Source organism: Trachurus japonicus, chromosome 2 (assembly GCF_045865225.1).
Source record: "Trachurus japonicus isolate A0001 chromosome 2, Traja_1.0".
Lineage (NCBI taxonomy): Eukaryota > Metazoa > Chordata > Actinopteri > Carangiformes > Carangidae > Trachurus > Trachurus japonicus.
The window spans coordinates 8,107,239-8,130,584 of record NC_140908.1 but is presented as its reverse complement, the minus strand read 5'-3'; the positions used below and the strand labels follow the sequence as shown (position 1 = coordinate 8,130,584).

General features: G+C 46.2%; 1 protein-coding gene across 3 annotated transcripts in view; it reads right to left on the bottom strand.

The window, feature by feature from the left end:
* The window catches only part of nrp2a (neuropilin 2a), a 59,523-nt gene extending 47,044 nt beyond the window's left edge, over nucleotides 1-12,479 (bottom strand). For 2 of the 3 annotated variants that reach the window (XM_085798127.1, XM_085798136.1), the window contains exons 1-2: nucleotides 12,158-12,478; nucleotides 3,255-3,432 (exon numbers count right to left, since the gene is read on the bottom strand). In XM_085798127.1, coding sequence (XP_085654253.1) covers nucleotides 3,255-3,432; nucleotides 12,158-12,233 — 254 coding nt within the window. In that variant the 5' untranslated portion in view covers nucleotides 12,234-12,478. Of the gene's footprint in view, nucleotides 1-3,254; nucleotides 3,433-12,157 lie in introns of all 3 variants that reach the window. The other variant, XM_085798145.1, reaches the window with a different exon arrangement.
* Between the last annotated feature and the right edge of the window lie 10,867 nt (nucleotides 12,480-23,346).

Sequence of the window (23,346 nt, the reverse complement as noted above, 5' to 3'; positions counted from 1 at the left end):
GTTCTTCTGAGCCCTTCCCGGGGCTGACCAAGCACTTTTCTTGGTTTTTAAAAGGACCTAAAGTGCCCAAGGGAGATATGATGGCTGACGAGCACACAGGTTGCATACCTAAGCGTGAACTTGGAAACATGTGTCCATTTACAGCCTTTATGAGCATGTTATCGTCTATATATTCCTCCGCATCGCCCCGCGTTCCCACGATCAGCAGTCTGGACCACGAGGCTCTGTGTCTCCTTCAGGTAACAGGTTCTCTTTGCTGCCATCTCTGTAAATCCCAGCTGTCATGCGGAGTTTTCAACCCTGACCGAGATGGTGAGCCCTCCTCCACCTCTGCTACCCCGCCCCCTGCCACGGCTCCCCACAAAGAATCTATATGAGGATATATTATGCACATATATGAAACATATATGCAGTTTATTTGCATTAAAAGGAAGGACAAATACCATGAAAAAAACGGGTAAAATAATAGAATGATACATTTATTAACCCAACAGAAAGTCTCAACCAAACATAATCAAACAAAGGAACACAAGCAACATGAGGGGCTGCAGCGGGGGAGACGGGGACAGAGACCGACCCAGCAATGGGCTGTAGGACTACCTAACCCAAACTTCCTAAAGAAGAGGGGGGTGGGGGGGGACAAAACCGAGAACAGGACCACCAGTCACCTACACCCCAAACTAAAACAACAAAGCCCAGTGGTCTACTACCACATGGGAACAAATGAATAAGGAGAAAAATAAACGCTTGGAAAGAAACACAGAACAGAAAACAAAAGAAATCTCCTCCTGTCCGGCTATACAAATAAAATTGCCTTGCCTTGCCTTGCCTGTCATGGTCGTGTGTGTGTGAAGAGAGAGACAGGCCTCTCTCCACCCTCTAGATACTACCTCCCCAAACGCTGCTCAGGTGTGCGTCCACACAGTGGGAGGAGGGAGGAAAAGACGGGGACGCGCAGCAGGAGAGGCAAGGGCGCGCGTAACAATGCCTAATCATACAGGCAAAAAAAGAAAGAAAAAGGAAGCAAGCACCACAGGGTTCGGATCAATCTGGGTAAAAAGCATAACACAGGACGGAGCGAGGAGGAATATCGAGCCATACTTTGGCGTTTCCCCACTTATTTCTGCTGCTCTCCCTCCACCCTGAAGGGAAACACTTCCTCTATGAAACACTGGAGGGCAAACACATTAGGTTTAGAGGTTATGCATAAATAAATGTTGGCGTGATCCCCTCTTTCTGTAATGGGCCTTTAAAAAGGGGGCTATCACTGCAAGTCTGGATGGATGGAGGGATGTGCAGACGGAGGGATGGAGGCTAGTCTTACACACCAACACTGGAGTAAATGCTTGCAGAGTTACTCACATGTAGACGCCTTTTCCCCACCCACGCTCACTGACACACACTTGTACATAAGGATGAAGGGAGATTGAGTGGGAGTGTGTGTTAGAGGGCAGGCCAAGGCCTCGGTACCTCCAGGCTAGTGTTAAAAAAAAAAGCCCTCATCCCATAAAAACCCTCTGTGGAGAGAAAAGAGGAGACATTTCAGCTCTCTCCTCCTCCTCCTCCTCTTGCCCTGCTCGCCTTGGGCTGTGAGAAACTGCTTGACACACTGCTTATCAACAGCTGAGCCGTTCCTCCCTCCACCACTAACAGCGGCGGGGTCCAGTGTGCTGGAGTGTTGACACAGTGGGTGCCGGTGTTAAAGCGTTATTACTGCAGGAACATATTGCAAAAGGAGATAATTATGCAACTTTTTTTTTTTTTCCCTGTCGCCTTGACAGAAACCTGTAGACACAAAGCTGACACATCAAAAATAACATTTCCAGCTCCGCCGCAACCTGACACAGCCGTGTGAATAGAGCCGACAATCATTACAAAGACCCCCTTTTTTTTTTTTTTCCACTGATGTCCTCATGAAAGTTACATTTTTCTCCCGGCCAGACAAAGTGCTTTGTCAGTGAACAATGCAAAAACAGCCATCAAGGATTATTAATTCTTCAATTTAGGGAGAAAAGCGAGAGCTGGAGCGAACTGAGGAGAAATAAATGGCTGTAATTGTGGAGGCTGCGCTGATAAATCAACGTCTGCGTTCGCTTTAAAAGACACCAAAAACTAAAAGAGTCTCATGACGGGTGAATTGTGTAACGTCCCTCCTGAGTTTGTTGTATAAAACTGGATTAAACAGTAGAGACCGTGACTTCCTCTGAGGTCAAAGACAATAGAAGACCATATGATTCAGATTATTTGTGTATGAGAAAGGAAACTGACCAACGCAGGCACATCACAACAGCTGGGCCTCGTTCTCTTCTTCCCCTCCTCCTCCTCCTCCTCCTCCTTATTCTCTTACTTTTTCTTCCCCCTCGTCCTTACTTTCCTCCCTCCAAAAAAACTTCAAACTCCATCATGATTGTTTTCTTTCATCCTATCTGCTCTGTCCTCCGTTTTCAGATGCAGCCTGGCATTTGATTATCAGATGGAGGAGGATTACAGATGATAATGTCAGACACATACACAAAACTGTTTCTGAAAATCTGTCTAAACTTTTTTTTCAAATCGATATTATGTCCTTAAAACTTCAGCACCTTCCAGCATGCTGAACCAGAGAGAACGACTATTCAGCCGTTTGACTCACTCTTTCCATTCAGTCTGCTGTTGTGTCCTGTTTTGTTTGTCTGTGTGAACGAGGCTGAGAAAACTTTGGGGATGTGGAAACTGAGGTTACGTGCGGCTCATGTGCCCTTGAGCAAGGAATTTAACCCAGTAATTGCTCTGGAGGAGCTTTTAAAAGGCCGGTGCTGAAAGTGTGCTGCTGTCTCATCGGGGCGTCATCCTGCGATGTGTGTAATGGTGTGAAAGTGGAAAAGGACAGAGATGAAAAGAGCTTAATAAATAATTATCTCACAAAAAGAAAACCACAGTTAATGGTCTGCCATTTGCAGAAAGCTTGTACCTACAATTAAAATTTCTTTTGCGTTTGACCTGTTGTGGTCAAAATGTGGAAAACGTTTCAACAACTTGGGCTCAGGCCAAAACCACTGGCAGTGACTTATTATAGTATGTAAAAATCTGTGTGCTTCCACAGGAAATGACTTATTTGAGATACAGCATACTAATGAAAATGTCAACACAAATCACCAGTGAGCCAGAATAATAACACACCGTGGAGTCTTATTGGTCAAAGTAATAGAGAAAAGTGGTTTTAAGGCTTCACTATTATGACACGACTCCCCCCTTCTGTCCCCCCTTCGTCTTACTTGCAGTCCAGCCTCTCGATCTCAAAGTGTGGGTTGAAGTTGAGGACGATGCGCTGCGACGGCTCCGCGGCCGTGATGATCCAGTGACAGTTCTGGTGAGGCGGGTACTCCAGAGGATAACCAGGGGAGGTGATGTAGCCCGCCTCGCTGGCATCGTACACGCCTCCACACTCTGACATTGTGATGGAGACAGAGAAGGTGAGAGGAAGTGGTTATTGATTGTAGAATATATGTATATATATAAGAAAAAAACCTACAGAGACAAGAATTGAGTATTTTTATTCTAAATGTAGTCACGATGCATCCCTACATTTGTTATTCACCGTCAAACCGTATAACTCCTGTGAATGCTACACTCCCTACAGCAGCGACTCAGAGGACTCGCCTTCATTTACCTTGTTTCTCTGGATGAAGATGTGATGAGCAACAAATGAACAGTAAAACAAAGAAAGCAATTTAGGCCGTCAGTTACGAGGAAATTGGAAAAACTTCTCCATTGTGGATTGTCAGTGCGAGCGGGAACACATGGGTAAGCTATTAAAACAATAAAAGATCATCATTGCCGCATTTGGCAAAGAGCGCACGCACGTACACGCACACACGCACACTTATTGAAACACACAGAGCCTCTTTCACCCTCTTCCACACCCAGGCTCTTATCTCTCCAGTTCCCCGTCGGGAGCGTTCTCCAAGTGTAATTGTTGCTCCAGCAAGCCAATCTGCAAACATTAGGACACATTCCCTGATCCTATCACACTCTCCCAGGAACAATAGCCTGCCAATGGCGTTGCTGGGATGGCTTAGGCAGGAAGTGACACGCAGACGGCCTGTCTAGTGGGGTTCTGGGGGGTCACCCCGACTCTGTAATGAGAAGCTAACGCGGCAACAAAAGGCCCCATTCTCTGCCTACGGCCCGACGGCTACAGCAGCTCCCTCGCTTTGCGTTATCTCCCATAAACACGCTAAACACATAAACGCACATACAAAAGGAACATGTATATGGGTATTCTGCGTCAAACACACACACATACACACAGTGGGATATCACACATTGTGCACAATGGCTCTTTTATTACTTTTGCACTGCATTAGATTTGCAGACATTATTATTGGTTATGGAGAAGCAATAGCAAAAACGTGTTCTCCATGACAACAGCAGGGGAGGAGGGGGAGTTGGTGGTGCTTTTACACTCTACCTCACACTGCACATGTGAGTGCGCACCAGTGGGATCTGTAAATATAATGAACAGTGTGATATTGAACTCAAAGACGGACAAATGTTTTCTTAATATTGGCCCTGGCGTTCGTCGTCGACCAAATAAGGAAAACACCTCAGACAGTGCAACAAACTGCAGCTCACGGTGAACTGCCATTAACAATGCACCTCCAAACGGTGGGCTTAACCACTCACCCGCTGAGCTGCATCTATTCTTGACATAAATGGGTTGATATTCCTGCCTGTTTCTTTTAAAATTTCTGTGAAAGCATCAATAAAGGAAGCGGAAAGACGGGAAAAAAGAAAAAAAAACACAGCACCAAAGGCTTGAAGTGTAATAGACCCTTCAAGTGTTGACATTTCCACCGCCTATTGTGCTTAAAAGGCACACTTAAGATTCTCTGACATTTGATAGAGCTGCGATGGCTTCCTTACTTTGTTACTGGAGAGGAGCTACGCCCACGCTCACACACAGGCCGCACACACACACACACACACACATACACAGCTGCCGGTGATTTCATGCGGGTGCACGACTCCGGCCGCCCACGTGCATATGCACAGCGACACCAAATGCACAGCACCGCGCGCTCAAGTTCAGATGCACATGAGGATGCTGCTGGCACGTACTCGCTAAAACACACACCCACTCATTCATGCTTACACACACACACACACACACACATAGCTGCTGCTGCTCCATGTTCAAACAGCCACCCACGCACACGCACATCCAAATACATACAGAGGGCCTGTCAATCATGAGGGCCAGCAGAGGTGGAAAAAATAGCTAACTGAAATATTTCAAAAAGATAGCAGGGATGGCAGACAGAGAGCCGCACACACACACACACACACACACACACATATACACAGACACACACACATAGACATCTCTTTATCTGTTGCGGCGGTGCAGACAGACAGTCATTGTTGGGAAACCTATGGAGGGAATGGTGAGCAGGAGGCTATCAGCGCACAGAGCCTCAGCAGATTAAGCCGTTTGGGGAGAATCCTGCAGCCTCAACACTTTTTTTCCCTGAGCTGCCCATTCAGTGGCCTCCAAGGAGGATGAAGAGGAGAGAGGAGGAGGGAGAGGAGAGGAGAGATGGAGTGGGAAGAGAAGAGAAGAGAAGGGAAGGGGAGAAAAGGGATTAAACTTGGAAAAGAAAATGGAAGGGAGAGGAAAAGGCGAAGGAGTGGGGAGGAAGAGGAGGTGAGACAGAGAGGCGATGGATAAGACATGGATTAGGGAAGAAAGGGGAAGATTGATCGGAAAGGGGGGGAGGCGCAGGCAGGGTGGGGTTGATGTATGATGGGCGGGTGAGAGGACATATGTGGAAGGAAGAAGGAGCGAGTGACAGGCAGAGAGAGGAGGGAGGGAGGGGAGGAGGCGACAGGAGGTGATGAGGAAGGAGAAATACAGAGAAAGATGCAGAGAGAAGATGGAGCGAGGGGAGTGTGTGTCTCAGTGTGTGTGTGTGTGTGTGTGTGTGTGTGTGTGTGTGTGTGTGTGTGATGCTCAGAGAGCCTGACGAGCCTCATTAAGACATGCCTGCTCTCCAGCGGCTCCCTGTAGACACTGACCCCACTGGGAAACCTCTGTCAGTCAGCACACACACACACACACACACACACACACACACACACACACATACACTGGCAGTTCGGTGCGTGTAAGTAAAAAAATAAAGAATGACAATGACGCTACAGTCGTATTATATATCTGCAATAAATGTGAGAAGATTTCTTGATTATGGTGACGGATGTGTGTTATTTTTTTCCCTAATTGCTCGGGTATCCGCGGCAATTAGTTAGTGTAAAACGTGCATGTGTGTGTGTGCGTGCGAGAGAGTGTGTGAGTGTGTTTTACTGTCAAGCATAATGTTATGGTGAGAAAAGAACTTGCGGCGTTGGATGAGTAACACAGGGGAAGCACTCAGGAGCTGCCAGTGAGCTTCATGAATTACACTGTCTCTTCTACTAGAGGAGCCCATCTGTCTACACACACACACACACACACACACACACACACACACACACACACACCCAAAAACCCAAACAAGTGCCACATGTGTTCCTACCATGCAAGGACCAAAACCCTGTTACATGGGAACAATGTCACCATGTCTCTAAACTGTAAGCGAGTGAGTGTATTTTCTAAGCAGAAATACTATACATGCACTCATTTATAGTTTTTCTGCTTAGAAAATACACTCACTCGTTTTGTGTGAGTCTTCATGCAGCTGCACTCTTTGTTTTGTGTGTGTGTGTGTGAGTGAAATGAATGTGAAATAAAGCGACTCTCTGCGTGTGTGTGCGCGCACATTTTCCAGTCACTCCAGATCAAGCCGAGCCCAGAGACGTCTTTGTGCCCGCTGTGAGTGCCTTTATCTTCATTATCTGAGAGAATGTGCATATGTCTGCATGTCTTAGCTCATATTCTGTAGTGTGTGTGTGCATGTGTGTGTGTGTGTGTGTGTGTGTGCACGCCTGCGCTCTCATTTCTATTAGTCGCCTTATCTGGGAAGTATGGCGTCACGCTCTGGGATAAGCTGCGAGTGTGAGGAGAGGCGCTGATAAATCCCTCCATCATTCCTAGTGTCTCTTTGCCCCCCCCTCCCTCCCTCCCTCCCTCCCTCGCTGGCTCCCCTCCTTCTCCCACACCCCCCACACCGACCCTCCCTCTCTCCCTCCACACCCCACCTTAATTAAAAAGTGCTATCGCCCAGAGTGAGGGAATGAGAGGGGAGAGTGGGCAGCGCTCATCCATTCAGTCAAGAGCAGGGGTTGTCTCCGCGCCGTGCTTTTAATCTCACCCATTCCACACTAGACTGGACCCAAGGAGAGGGTGAGGAGGATGAGGAGGAAGGGTGAAGAAAGGGGGGATTGACTCTCACTGCCCTGCGCCTTAACACCTTTGTGCTGAGGTGGAGTGGCCTTCACTGATTTACAGTTGAATTAAAGTAATACGCTGCTTTCAAAGCATTCTGGGAGTCATTTTCTCACTTTTCATACGTGAATACTGCTATTATAGCACTCATATAATATGCAAAATAATTCTTAGTGCTAACTTCATTATACTAATGCCATGAAATCACATTTGGTTTTCATGAACTTTAACTCCATGATAAATATTACATGTGGATCTTTATTACAAAGAGAACGGTCCTTCAGTGGCTTATCTGTGAATTATGTGCCAGGTTTAAAACATATATAGAGATTTAATTACCAGGTGCAGAGGCTTTCTGCAGACTGAGAGGTGAAAACAGGGCAAAATAAGTCCAAACTAGATTATCAAGACTTGTATTGCCTCTGTTTCTTCTCTTATCTGAAATACAGCAGCTGGAAAACAAACTGAATCTGTAAAAAGCTTGATCCCACTTGCTTATGGGCTAATAGAAGTTGCACCGAGGCCACTGCAGGTGAAGAAATCGGCACATTTTCTGGATTTTCCCTCTGTGTGTGATGAGCAACAAGACTGAACGTATCCAGCAGCCAGTTATCAGCTGGAGTGGTCAACAAGCTGTCCACTAAGACAGGAAATGCACTGAAAACATCTTTTTGTGTTTAAAGGAGGGATTTTTTTTCCTTTTAAGAACTAACAAAAGCCACATCAAAGGAAGATAATATCCTAAAAATCCTCTTTTCCTCTCTGCCCATCTCCCTTTTCTTCCCCTCCCTCCCTAACAGGATAAGTGCCCCATGCTAATCATCTAAATGCACAATGCTGGCCATCCTGATCAATGGTTCAATGGATCAATCGGCTAAACAGATGGTTGCCGGTGCCTACAGGGGGGAGGTAATGGTGTGGGCCCTAATCCTAAACACTACCTGACTACAGTGTCACGTCTCCCTCTCCCATGGTGCTGTCTTTTGTCTCTGTGCGCCACCGTCAAACCTGCACCGCCGAAGCACTTTTCCCTGGTCTAAAGAGTGGAAACAGCCCAGCCTACATCAGCGAGGGGGGGGGGGGGCTGTGAAGAATTGAGCTTTGCTGCAGGAGTCTTGGTGATTTGTTGCCGCTTTCCTGTCCCCACCTTACAAGCCTGTTACCTTTTAGTGGAACCGACCGCTTTGGAGAAAAAATAAAAGGGAATTGTGGTTCTTCCAAAAGCAGCTTTTCTTTAAACTCACACCCCTAACTGTTTCTCCTTGCCCCCTCTCCTCTTTAACCCTGCTTGTGAATAACAGTAAATTCCTAATGCCTTCCCTCTTGACAATGCCAACCCCCCCTCCAGCTCCCATCTAAGCCCGTCCCTGAGCTCCCGTTAAGACCCCCCTGTGCGGCTAATGCGGCAGAATGAAAGACCCTGCTCTGTTTTATTTATGGGGGTCTTGTTTTTAATTTCACCCCGAGTGCGGCGGGGCCGTTCACGCGAGCCTGTGACTCTCATACCTGACTGGTATTGAACGGCCCACTCAGTTTGTCTTTGGCTATGAATGCTAATAGGCGACCTTGTTTTTCACAGCCGATACCTCTGAGGCTGGTGCAGATTAAAACAGAAAGAAATGCAAAGAATAGAGGAGCAGGGTGTGGAGGTGAGGAGGAGAGGAGAGGTGAAGGCATGAGAAAGAGAGAGAGAGGAAAACAAAAAGAAAACAGCAAAAAAAGACCAACAAATATGATAAAAATGAAAAAGTGTTCACCGAGGGGCTAACATTTGGAAAAGAAATGATTCAATATGAGCAGGAATCCAACTCTGGAAGAAGTCGATACCGTAGGTGAAGAGGATGCACACCCACCCACTCAATAAACATGCAAATGAGCAGCTTAATGGCCTGAATATTAATGCCTGCTGTAATTAATGTACATGTCACCGAGTCAAACTATTGTGATTACAGCACAAGTGGAGTGGAAGTCTCTTGGTGTCGGAAAGAAAGATTTGCAATGAGGAGGCGCCGGGGCTTTTCCTATTCCATGTGAAGGCACCACCAGCAGAGAACAGCAGGGCCACATAACTGGAAACGTCCAGAGCACCCAACGTCTTTCACGGATCATTTACCCCCGAGACCGTGCAAGGTTTTTAATACTTGCAGAGGTTTTGCAGCTGAGCGGCCTCAGGCAGGCACCGGTTTGTCTACAAACATGATATTTTCAGGGAAAAAACCTTTTGTGCTACTAGTACTAGAAAATGCAGCATGTTGCAAAAACCCAGACGGTGTCTATAGCATCAAAAGCCTTTAATGTGACCACTGGGCTTCACTTCCACATCTGTTTTTCAACTAGTAGATTCACTTCACTTCTTTTATTCTCTCCCTCCCTGCAGAGCTCTGCCAGTCAGAGCCCCCTCCTGCCCCCCCTCCTGCACTCCTCTTTTTCACTGGATGATAGTGTCACTTCATAAACCCTTAATGCCATCTGTCCCCTCACCGTCCAGTGCCATTTTAACTCCTGACCCCTGCACGCTTTGATGTTGCCCTTTCTTCTTACACTCTGTTTGATACGCAACCCCTCCGCCCCCGAGGCTTCCTCCTGCTTGTTCACTCTTCGCTTCACTTCGTCGTGGCCTGGTGGATGCCACACTCACTTCTCCTCGTCACTTTTCCTGCGCCTTGGGTACGATTGCATCTGCCTTCCACAGTCCTCTGCAGTGAGTGCCTCTCTGTCCCCTCACATCTCCCTCTCTCTCTCCCTCTGCTGCACCCTCTTCCTCTCCCATGACTCTCTGAACCTCCCTGTTCTGTCTCCGTTCTGTTCTCTTTCAGCCTCTCTTCCCTCTGGCATCTGTGTGTAATGTGGCTCTTGAGGGGAGCGTGGAGGCTGAGACATGGGCTGCAGTGTCTTGGCAAGGGAGAGAGAGATAGAGATAGAGAGAGGAGGAGAGAGGGAGAAGGAGAGGAGGGGGATCTAGCTTCTTGCTGGCCTGATGGCTGCCAAGAGGCCCACATCTGTCTCTGATCAACGGGTACACAGGCAGCCAGTAAAACACACACACACACACATCATTCAGAGGGATGACTGTCCTATTTAAAACAAGTAGCAGAAACAAGAGGAGGAGCTGCAGTTGAAGCCAAATGTAAACTGCCCTATAGATAAGACTAAAAAGTATAATAGATCTTCTAAAAGACAAACATGCCAGGGGGAGATGTGGGAAAGACGTACCAGAGACACGTACATGTCACGTTTCCCTTTACGCACAAATAATCCCGAAAAAGCGCACAGCCACATGAAATATAAAACGGTGACACCGGGAGTCACAGCCCCGTAAAGGCATCAAGAACGGCAGAGTAGGTGCTTTTACAAGGATGAGTGAGCGAGAGGCCATGTGTCATCCCACCAGTGGCGTCACTTCTCGGCGTGGTAAGCCCCCGCATAGCAGCCCACCACCTCCACCTCCACACCTGCCTCCACCCTGCTCGTTTCTTAGCAAAATTAGGCAGCAGATGATGATTGACATCTGATTATGAGTATCTGATCGTCCCTGTGTGCCACTGACCAGACGGACCGCCGCGCGCCCCTGGTGTTAAATCCACATTTAATTGGGCTTCTAAATAAACCCGCCGCTGTTTCATGCTTGAGCTTTGCTCCCTCTGTAGTAAATCAAACGCGGTGGCTCGTTCGCCACTGTGGCATTTCGGTGCTTTGCAGCGGGGATGAGCCTTGTTTAAGTGCCTTAGAGCAAAGCTCCCAGTCCCTCCAGCTGCAGGGCTGCTATTCCCCGGCTCATCCTGCTCCCTAATCTCCCTGCTTATTGTTATTTGATTGCTGAGAGCGCGCCGAGGTGACGGTGCGCCGCCGCCTGGAGCTGCCGGCGCTCCGCCACCAGCAGCCCTGCCTTCACCCTGCACACACACACACAACCCCGAGGAGCACGAGGAGATAATGAAGGAGAGAGTCTCGCGGTGGCTGATGAGGATAATGATTATAATAGTGGTGATTACAGTCCTAGTAGTCAGATCCTACAATGACAGAGTAGCTTTTACGCACGGTTTCTTGGACATCAGCGAATTTGTAAAATAGCAGGTTGTAGCCCAGCCTACGCCTCAAACCTATTTTCATCCTGATGTGAACTCGCATTTTAATCAGCGCCGGTTTGTTTATTTCCCTTGATGAATAATTAAATCAAAAGAAAAACAACGGGGTAAACAATGTGTTTGAATTTTCAAAAAGCTTCATGCATATAATCAGCTCATTCACAGCCCACTGAGCTGATAGTCAGCTCTGTCCTGCACTCAGCCAGGCTGGGACAGATAACTGTTTCCGATCTGCTAAATATTTAATGAAAGCATCCAAGTTTTTTTTTTTTTTTTGTACTTTTTGATGTGTGACAACAACACGGCACAGGACTCAATAAATCACAGGCTTATTTATTTTAAAGCCAATCTAATTCTGGGTTTCCACACATCACATCAGGCCTATTTATTTATACTAATGTTTAACCTGCCTCCTCTCTCTCTGCCCTCCTCATTTCCCACATTTAGAGGGAAAAAAACATCCAAGAAACACATGGATCTGCTTATCACACAACAGCTTTGTCATGCGTATTTGGAATAATGTGAAACACATGAGGAGCTCTCGTTAATGTGAAATGATTGTATCCCAACAGATGAAATTAAATGTGATGTTTAGACTACACTCGTGCTCCTGTGGTTTAGATCATCTCCGTTTCCCTTTTATGGGGTTTTGGTTGAGAGCAAGCATGTGTCAAAAAAAAATAAATCAAAAGAAGTAACTAAAACTCACCCTCGTCTCCTCTGACTCTCAGCGCCACATGACACATTGCCATTAAAAATCCAATCAGCGATGGCACAAAATCCATCTTGGATGCTTCAGAAACTCGTGGACAGCTTCAAGTTCCTGATTTTCCACCTTGTAACGATGTGAATTCTGCTGTTCCTCCAAAAATAAAGAAAAATCCACACCCCCTTCAGAGGCAAAAAGAAAAAAAAATCGCTGGCGACAGTCACAACTGAACTTCAGTGATAATCCCACGGCGTTTATTAAACCATTGGAGGAGGAAACTGTGGCAACTACATGTCACTGAAGAAATTCTTATTTACGCAGCGTTTTGCCTTTTTAAGTCTGAGCGATGTCACTGAAGCTCATCCAAAACAGGAAAAAAAAATAGTGAACAAACAAACTCCTGGGTCAAAACTGCGCAGCTGAGCGGCTCCGGAGCTTCTGGACAGCGGCTCCAGGGTGCGTCAAGTTCCGATCGCGAGTCTCCCTGCGCCCCCGTATCTCCGTCTCTGCGTCCTCGCGTGTTTTGCGCACACGAGGGTCTCTGCTTCTGCTCCTGCTGCTGCTGCCGGGGTCTCGTATAGTAGTAGCAGCGAGCTCAAGTCTTCAATAACAGACTCGTAAAGCCCCGGAAGCCTCAGTCCGAGTCACACGGGCTGCTTCTTCTAAAAAAAAAAAGTCTCTGAGTGATCGATAAGGAGAGTTGCGCTGGATCTTGTTCCCAAATCAAACAACAAGCACACACCGGCTCCTGTCACGCCACCTCCCCTCCTCTCTCTTCTCTCCTGCGCTTCTCCTTCTTGTGGCGGCGGCTCCGTCTGTGCAGCACTGCGCTCCGCTCCGCTCCGCTCCGACACCGGCGTGTGCTCCGTTATGTGTGCGCGACTGGCGAGGTGTGTGTGTGTGGAGTGGAGTGGAGGAGTGCGTGTGTGTGAGTGATCGCGCTTTTTGAGCCGAGCAGCTATCGCGTTACAGTCACGGCGCCTCGGCTCCGCCCCCTCCCGTCGGTCGCTGATTATAGGGAGGAGAGAGAGAGAGAGAGAGAGAGAGAGAGAGGGCGCACGTGCACGCGCCCTAGTCTCTCTCTCTTTTTCTCCCCCTCTCTCTCACTCACACACATAAAGGACGCATCCCCCCTTTCAGGAGATACCACAGATATGAAGTCTTCCACAGCTCAGGCTGAGATAAGATTTATATTATAATAGCAAACCGGGGAGCAGAACTTCTCCTGGGGCTGTTTTCAAAGGAACAGACAGGAGGGATGAGGAGAAGGAAATCCCAGAAAGAGTGAAAAAGAGAGGAGAGAAGAGGAGAGGAGTGTGTGACTGGAGAGAGGATGAGAACAGGAGAAGAAGGAGGAGGAGGAGGAGGAGAGAAGTGGTTGCAGAGCTAAATGGCACACGGCCTGGCTTTCACCACAAACACACATGAAACAACTGAGCCAATGTCAAAGCCCTCAACTCAATCGAGGGAGAGAGAGCCCACCTCGGCCCTGCCCAATGTCTGCCCTGCAATCAACAGGCCTAAATACAGAGCGGGAGGCCGAGTAATGACACAGTAGAGAGCCCAAAATAATCTGCTGAGAAAGGCCTCTGCAGCGTCCAGCCCATGTGCCCTGCCTATGGCTTGTATTACCGTGTAATGTAATGGACTGGCTGAGGCCTGGCTGTATAATGAGGTACAGTATGTAGCCTCGCTGGCATCTTTATTTGGAACGACGAGGTGCATTCCTAAAGGTCAGGACACATGGGAACCTTTTTTTTTTTATATATATATTTAAAGGCGATGTGACATAGCCTCCTCCTAGGAAACACATGCAGGTGAAGGTGCAACTGGGTTTTTAACGTCCGGGGGTGTCGGGGGTCTCTGTTCTCCTGCCTGTATTCTCCCGGGATCGTGACAGTCATGAGTTGTAAACAATGTCAACAAAAGACCTCCAACGCCCTTGACAGAAGGTTGTATGACAGGTCTGTGTGTCACTAGCTGAGTGTCTGACTGTCTGTCTGTCTGTCTGTCACCTCCGTCAACTGTCATCCTCTGCACCCCCAGCCCCCAACCCCCCGCCTCTCTCCCTCCAGGTTGACTAGATGCCATCAACTTGCAGCATTCTTTACAGCCTGTCAGTCTTTTCTCTTTAAGCCCACCTCTCGCCCGAGGGCGCGGCGGCTTGTCAGACGTCACTGCGATTGGCTAATCTGAGCCTGTGGTGTAGGCATAAAGCAGTTCACCATGTGCTTTCTTATGCAGTTGCAATGCCAATGATATTTGTTCCCCCCCTCATGCTTCTCACACCTTACATGTGTGTGTTCATCGACGAGGAAGGATTGATTAAAGGCTTTTTAATGAGCGCTAGGTGATCTTTGCTTAACCCCTGTAACGACCCCTTCAACCCAGATAAAGAGAGATAAAGACAGAGCCGCTATGAAACCTCCAAGCAAACACCAAGTCACTTTCTGCTCCGTTTCCCCCCTCCCCGTCCCCAGGGGTCATTTGATACTCCTCTCTCCCATTTGTCAACATCTCTGCCCCCACCATCAGCTCTCAACCCCCCAAATATTGGGTCAACACATGGCTAATGGAGGGCAACAGTCCACAAGAGAACCTGAGAGAGACAGAGATGTGCTGTGGTGTGGGCGGACTGTCTATTTGTCTGCAGCCTTCACATATATATATATATTTATTACATCTTGGCTGTGTTACAGGTCTGAGATGATGTTTTCTGTGGATAAAATGGGCGTTTCTGTAGGTAACGCACCCTCGGCCATGTTGCCCACCTGTTTTCATGCTGCTTGTTTAAGATAAGCTGCAGGGGGAGAGGAGCAAAAGAGACGTTTAGTGAGCGAGATATGCTGCAAATGAGGAAAATGAAACTCATATCCTCGCAAGCATGTGCCACAATATGAGCCCCGGCCTAAAAAAGCCACGGGACTCGGCGTGTCTCGGTGTCAGAGGCTGTTTAAGTATCACAGCGGTTGAAATCGAACACTTATCCCGCAGCTGCAAATATGTGAACCCCCTTTTTTTTCTCCCTGTACGGTATTTCTCCTCAGGTCTCACCATCTGTATTCCTTCTGTCGTCTCCCTGCCCCCGAAATACAGTCGACAAATGGCTGCCACACAGTCCCGACTCCTCACCTCAGCACACCTGCGCTGTGTTCACTCAAGGGTGGCAGAGGGGAACACAACAGGGTCTTTCTCCCCCGTTATGTGAATGTATGTGTGTGTGTGTGTGTGTGGGAGAGAGACTGAGAGGGAGATAGATACCGACGACTGCCACACCGCCTCTCTTATCACAACCGGCCCCAGAGACTGACAGCATGACTGATAACTCTCCATCTCTTTTCTCTTTCTCTTTCTCTCCCCCGTCTGTCATACACAAACACACACCTCTCTACCTCTCCTCCCCCTCCCTCCCTCCCTCCCTTCTTTCTCTCATCAGTGCTTCTCGCCCAGTCGGCCGGCCGCAGGTTCGAGGAGGAAATTGTGCGAACGGTTAGAGAGGCTGAGTGATCCCGGTCCACACCTTCAGCTTTCTTCTCTCCGCCACTGACAGACAGCTTTAGATCTAACAGTGGGGGGAGATAAGCTGGAGATACCCTCGACTTGACCCTATCAGCATCTTGAGTGCTTGTGTGTGTGCTTGTGTGTGTGTGTGTTAGCTGAGGCCATTGTAAGAACATCAAGAGAGAAGGGGATTTTTGGTATTCATTCGCACCTAATCCTGCCATGTCAGAGCTTTCCAACCACTTCTAGGGATATTAAAGGCACAACAAGGTGATATGCATAAACTAACACATGTACCGATGCACACGGAGGCCCAAAGAAGCTCCACTGCTGCAAAAAAGTGTTGTGTTTGTTGTATTTTTATCCTCACACAGTGTTCTTTGCTGCTGCAGTGACCCAATTTCCCCCTGGGATCATTAAAGTTTCATCTGATCTTTATCTTATCAGCACATCTGCATGCACACACACACACACACACACAGACACACACACACGTAGCCCTGTGATTTTTTGAAAAATTTTCCACATCCTTTTCTTTGCTGCCTCTTCTTCACCAGGAGGCACAGACAAATCACACGTCTTCCGCTACTGACTGCCACCGTTGGATTCCTGTTGGGCCACCCAGCGCTATGGGCATGTCCTAGCCAGGGTAATAATTACACACACACACACACACACACATACACACACACTTAGATTCTTACTGTACTGCATGAACTAATCCTGGCTCTGCTGTGCTGTGCTGGCTATAGCTGCTTGGATTGTATGGAAACATCTGGTGTCTGTCTGCTGCCTTAACTCTCCTCCTTCTCCTCCTCCCCTCTGTGTATCTGTATGTGCTACCTCCAGTCATCAAAACACTCAGCTGCAGCAACGTATAAAAAAAAAGAAAAAAAAAAAGAAAGCCAGACAGAGAGGAAACCTCAAAGTGGAGCTGTGCAGAAATGAAGAGTTCTGATTCAAGGAAACAGATTTCATGATCTCGCTCGGCAGGTATTTTGTGTCCGTCAGCTCTAACGTGACTTTAATCTGACGTTTTGCAGCCACGGAGGCAGGGGCGATGACGAAGCACTGACTGTGTATAGTCTGGAGTTATACCCACTGACTACTCAAATGCTTATTTCAGTGCAGGGTGATTCATATGCAGTTCACAGCTGAGCCTAATGGGGGCAGGCAACTGCATCAAGCCGAGGCGCTGAGGGGCGCAGGCTCCAGGCAATCTTTACATACACATTAGAAACATAAACAAACTTGATGTTATATTAAGCATACATTTAGATGATTAAAATATTAGATCGGCTTGCACATATAAGAGCCATCCAGACAGATCTAATTGGCTTAACCGTGGCTTATAAAGCATCTCAGAGTGCAGCGTGTTCAAAATCTGGGAGAATTTATTCAACATTCAGTAAACAGGTCACAGTGGATGATCAGCTTTTGCCAAATGCCCCCATTTTGATGAATGGTAATTTATTAACCTGCTTAATAAGTTGCTGTTTTTGATTTGGATATGAGCTTGTGCTCGTTTCACATGCAAGATGGCCGCGCCGCTGCGAGTCTTCCTCCCTCCTCCTCCTCCTCCTCCTCCCCCTCACTGTAGCTGTTGTCAGCTTCGTTCAAAAATGTTGTTTGCCCACTTTAATTGCGAGATGCCGGCTCTATTCCCCGGCCACCTCTTGTTCATGATACAGCATCATTATCCTCTGTGTGCTGCTGCAGAGGAGAAGGGAAAATGCATCTTCCTTTTGCTTTTTTTTCCACCAGGATCTATTTTACTTCTGCTCCGTCTCTTTCATCTCCTTCCACTGGCCTGCTGTGTGTCTTTATAGTCACATCAAAGTGACCTTCGCCACCCTGTTCCCTCCAAAACCCCCCCCACCTCCCCCAACCCACCCTTCCTTTTAGTCTGGAGCCCAGAGAGAGAAGGAGAAGAGAGAGGGAGGGGGGTTACTACACATATTTTCCAGGCTGCATGACAATACCTGACACATGGAGCGGTTTTTACAATAGAAATACAGATGCATGAAAACTTCACAGCTTATGTTTGGGGGGTGTATTCTGAAATCCACTCCAGTTTGTGAATTTGTTTATCTCAAATGTGAGGGAGAATGTGTATAAAAGCGCCCCCCTCCCTGCCTAACACACACACACACACACGCGTCCCTCACAAGGTTTCAACCCCCGCTCCATCACGGCAGGAATGAGCGCTGAATTAGGAGGCCATAATGAAAAGACAAGAGGCCATTCTCCACGCCTTGTTTACTCGGCAGGGCCTTTATCGCTCGGCCTCTGAAGGAAAGATCAGCGCTTGACAAACCGGCGAGAGAACACACTGGAGGACAAGTGCATGCTAATGAGAAAGAAGGTTTTTTTTTTCTTGATGAAAGTGATACACAGCTAGGAGCTACAGTTTTATTTCCTTCGACCACAACATGCGTCTTTATCATATAAAGTCAGGCACTTAAACATCCTGTATGCTGCTGTAACTCTAACTCCACAGGCAAGGTAAGATTACATCATTTAGTGCGCAGTTTGTCAACAACAGATGTTAAAATAAAGTTGTACTACTTTTATAAACTTCTGGATTTTCAATATATAGCGTTTTTCATAATTAAAAGTCGGAGCTCCTCCGCTGAAGACAAAAAGATGAAGACAAGAGGAAGGAAGAGAGAGACGGGCGGCAGATGGGAAGAGGAAGTCGGAGATGTGAAGAGCAACTGAGGAGATTTAGTGTGCATCTGCTGCGCGGGAAAATAGCATGAAGAAAGACGGAGAAAAAGAAGAAAAGTCTCATTAACAACAAATAGGAAGAAGCAGAGAGAGCAGCAGCCAGGGGGGCACTTAGGAGAAGATGGCTGACGGGTTAGAAAAGCAAATATCTATGGGAAAGGCGGCTCCCTTAATGTGGTTTAACCCTGCTGCATTCACATTACCATCCTAATCTTATCAATATCGTGTGTTAGGCTCAATGTGTGTGTGTGTGTGTGCTTGCTAAGCGCTCGGCCCCATTAGCAAAACCTAATTGACTTACAGCCTTCTGACCACAAAGGTAACATCTGTGTCAGTCATGTAAGTGAGTGCCCCATGTCACCTCACACACCCACACACACACATACACACACTTTTAAATGACATGTGCCTCATTGTGCCACTGATTGACCTTGATATGGACCAGTGGAGGCAATATGGACCGTATCTTTGTCTCCTTGAGATGAGACGAGATGAGTGGGAGGCAGGACCAGAGGGAGACGCACTGGCATTTACACGCCTACATGAGAAAGCTGGCATTTAACCCGTTTAACATATAGTTTCCACCAGTTTCCTGCCCTGCAGTATCTGCATTAGGTTTATACTGTGTGTCCGCTTGTTCCATCTTCACTGAAATAGTCAAAGATGTTTTAAATGACGCCACACAGGATTTATTTTACAAGCACAATCCAAACTGGTCTTCAAATATTATCTTATTTTGGAAATTTTAGGATCTTCACTAGAATTGAACCCTTTAATTATCTTCTCAATGGTTGATATGTTGGCAAAAAATGAGAGAAACGAATATAAAGAGCTGGTTTCTCTGGGAAGTGAGCAGCAGATGATGTAACCTATTTGTGGTGGAGTTTTCCATCTGTAATTGCATATTACAGAGAATGAAGAGAATGATGCATATTAATCAAAAATCTGAGGATTTAAAAACTATGCTTCACTGACTGTTAGAAATGATGAAGGAGGCACTGATGACAGTTAAAAACACTGAATGTGACTATGAAATACATCATTTATGTAAATGTATTGAGGTTATTACATCAAAAACAGGATGATGGTGACATTATTAGTAAAAAATGATTCAAGTGAGTGAGTTATAGTGTATGACGAATCACCAGTCTCTCATTGTGTCTGTTTCTTCATGGGTTGAAAGAGTGCGTTTAAAACAGAGGCTTTAAGAAGAAGAAAATAATCTAAAGTCTTTAAGCCCAAGCTGAGATAACCCTTATGACATCACTGGGGTGGGTGGGTGGGGGGGTATTTTGTCAGACCTCAGAAATCTCCCTTCAAAGGCAGAGAAGACACTTTACAACTGTTTTCACAAGCTGAGTGCTGCTCCTCGAGAGTAAGTAAATCCTCATGTGTATAATCGGCGCATTGGCTCCTTAATTTCACCGCACAAAAGATGAGAGAGTGGAAGCAGCCAGCAGACAGACATGAAAGGAGGCAGCGACGACGAGCCAATGACACACACACACACACACACACACAAAGACTGAGGAAGAAGGAAAAGGCCGACAGGTGAACAGGACAAGCCCAAGGATCCATCATTATTTAGCAATGGATATAGAATATCAAATGCAGGACAGGAGGCACCTCCATATCAGCCTGCTATTATTGAAAATGACTAATATATGCTGAAGAGAGAAAGACGGAGAGAGAAAGAGAGATGGATGAGATACGGAATCCGATGGAGACTGACACTCAATCTTTCTGAATAGTAATCCAATAACGTCTCCTGAGTTTCCTTATGGTTAATCAATTGTGCCGGAGCACAGAAACAAATCACCATATCGCCGAGTCAATAACCGTCAGTCATGGAAATACCCCGCCTCAACTGTCAGTGTTTATCAAGGCTGGCTGAGTCTGGGCTCTCGCTGCGACGGCGATGGCGGAGAGAGGGCAGGGCGACTCGGGTATGTTTGGTATGCACTCCCCCATGGCTTCTTAAGGTGTCCCGGGCTGCAGTTGTAATTCAGATAGCGATAAGGAGGAGATAGCGAGGCCTTATCAAGAATGCCCTGACCTCAGGTGAAACCGAGCTCGACCGAAGACGGGATGGATGATGATATACGGCTGACAGGGCAAACACAACAAACAAGTTTATCAGGGGATGAGGACGAGGTCGTCTCACACCCTCCAATAACAAACGCAGGATGTGCGCCCTCTAAAATATTCAACATAACTCAGCGTTATTCACATGCTCTCAGGACACTGTATGTAAATGAATGTTCACACATGCCGGCACAGGGGGGTGACCTTTGACACCTGTGTGTGAACTGGGTGAGCCTGTCAGAGCTGGTTCTGCTGGATCAGCTCCGCTACAACAACCTCAGAGCAAAGATCTGAGTCCAGGATCAGGATTAGTATCGAACAAACTTTACTTCATTCACTTACCTCTGTCTCTCTCAGGCTCGAGGCAGGTTGGAGAAGCAGGAGCACCGACATCCCAGCTGAACATCTGGACCTTGACAAAGAAAAACAAGAGTGCTACATGAGTAGAAACTCAAAAACATGTTGTCCAACACTTGGACATTTCATTGTCAGAGTCTTAGGTCAGAATAAAGAAAAATCAAACTTTATTAAGCAGCATAAAAAATGCATTATAGGTTATAATAGTCAATGGAGAGAATGAGAAATGTGTTGCAAACTGTAAAGGAACCGTCACCTAACTATAGACAAATTACTAAATTGCACAGAATGACACACACACAAGAAATCCTCCAATCAGAAGTGCGGGTGCTTATGAATATATATTTAAACTCTTTCCAAATCCTGATTTGATCGTGTTATTCTCATTTCATTTGCTTTAATTGACAGAAAGCGTCCAACTTGTATTTGTTAAGTGGGGCTGCGGTAAGGAAAAGCTTTCTATGTGGTTCTTATGTAACCAGATTAGCTGAATCCTTGTCTGCCTTAATAAGTGTCTCCACAGCCTTTAATTATAAAACATAATTAGGAGCTCATTTTTTTTAACTTGTCATTCTCTTAAAACAGGGCATAAATCCCATCCAAAATCAGGCTAATAGCAATTTGTGAGATGTCCCCATTATTACATGTAACCAGGATATATCTGATCAATTTATCAATATTATCGCTAATCATTGTTGTCCACTGGGTAATGGAGGCTCCCTCTTGACCACATGTTGTGTAAACACGGTTAACTAGTCATTCGTCATCGTCTTCTTCTCCTTTAGCATATGTGTTGTTCATTCCTTTAATTGTTCAGATATGTTTTTGTAAATCGATCCTGCATTTTTACTATCTCGGGCTAATTGTTTAAAAAGCTTTTCCGCTGTGACAGCCACGAGATTGTCTGAGGAACATGAAATATTTGTGTATTTGGAGTGTTGCTGGGCACAAAACAAGCAAGTTTAGCCAAAAATATTGATTTTGTGTTGGTTTATGTAGAGCCGACGTGAACATGGATGTCACACGATGACATATTTAAGCTGACTTCTCTGCTTGGTGTCATATTTACTTCAGCTGGTGGGCTAAAGGTTAGATTTAGTTATGCAGCGGATCATTTTAATACAATAGCTCTGAGCGTGTTAGCCATAAATAAAGAATCATTTTGTTGCTTTCATTAGCTCTTTGTATGACTCAGCCGGGGGCCTTGAGCCAATTAACAGCTGCAAACAGCATCATAAAAAACTGATGCTCTTAAACAATTTCACAGGTGAACAAGAATAAATCCAATCCAACGAAGATGAAACATACTCACACCTAATACCAGCAAAGAATAGACAGAGAAAAGACCTGTTGATGTGGGCAGGAAAACATATTAATATATATGTTTTGAGCATTTTAGCAGCTGCTTGTGGCATTTTACTGACAGTTAATGTCAAAAATGAATTAATAATGAAGAGAAATCCAACTATGCGATATAGATCGTTAAAAATCAGAATGTGTTCTGAGTTAAATGTAGCATTTTTTCTTCTTTTTTTTTTAATTTCTGCTTTTGCATATAATAGACATATTAATCTTAAGCTTAATGAGCTTTGAGCTGAGCTAAATCTGTTGAGGCAGACACTAAAATAAGCCCCCTGTGGTGCCAAACTGACATAATGGGAATCTACCCCCAAGTCAAAAGTCTCACGAAATAATAGTATTTATTTCCTAATGAATTATCAATTAATTAGTAAATTATTGAGCCTCCTCAGGCAGCTCGCACTGATTGGCTGACCTAATATCCACTTTGCTGATCTTTAGTGCAAACTTATTGAAAGCAGATGAGAGCTCAGCTGGGATGTTACCAGAATAATAAAATGTTGAGTTTGATTTTCTGTTAGTCAAGGCTGAATGCTTTACATTACAATCACTGCTGTTTACTGCTGCTCCATTCAGCATGCGTGTGCATGTTTTTCTGAATGAAACTTCCTGACTAAAGTTCATTTGTCGATATACTACACTTCTCGCTGTCATCAGGCTAAATCTTCTGCTCCGGTCACCGTGCACTCGGCTGATTAGAAATGTGCAAAGTGGGTGTTTCATTTTGATAATTCTTCTTGAAAAAGAGCTGTGAATCATCCATTTTTTTTCTCCTCAACACTTGCTGTGATGCTCCGACTTCACAGACAGACAGTTGTCCATTAACATCCTCATTAGCGAAAAGCTGTTAAATATACACTTAAACTCCTGCGAGAGGAGCCTGATATGTGTCAGTGTTCACTTTGAATACTCTTGAGATTAATTCTGTGGCAGAGTTGGAAGCGTCTCTGTTGCTTTGGCAGGGTTTCACTGGCTGCTCTGTCTGTGTGTGTGTGTGTGTTTGTACCATCTGTAAGTGTGTGGTTTTATAGTGACAAGCAGAGTTGAGAGTCAGATATGGTTCAGTAGCTGCTAACCCAACGGCCATCTTTAAAAGGAGATAATGTCGCTTGAGTGAAGAAAGTTCTTTTAAAAAGTTGATTTGATGCTGAAACAGA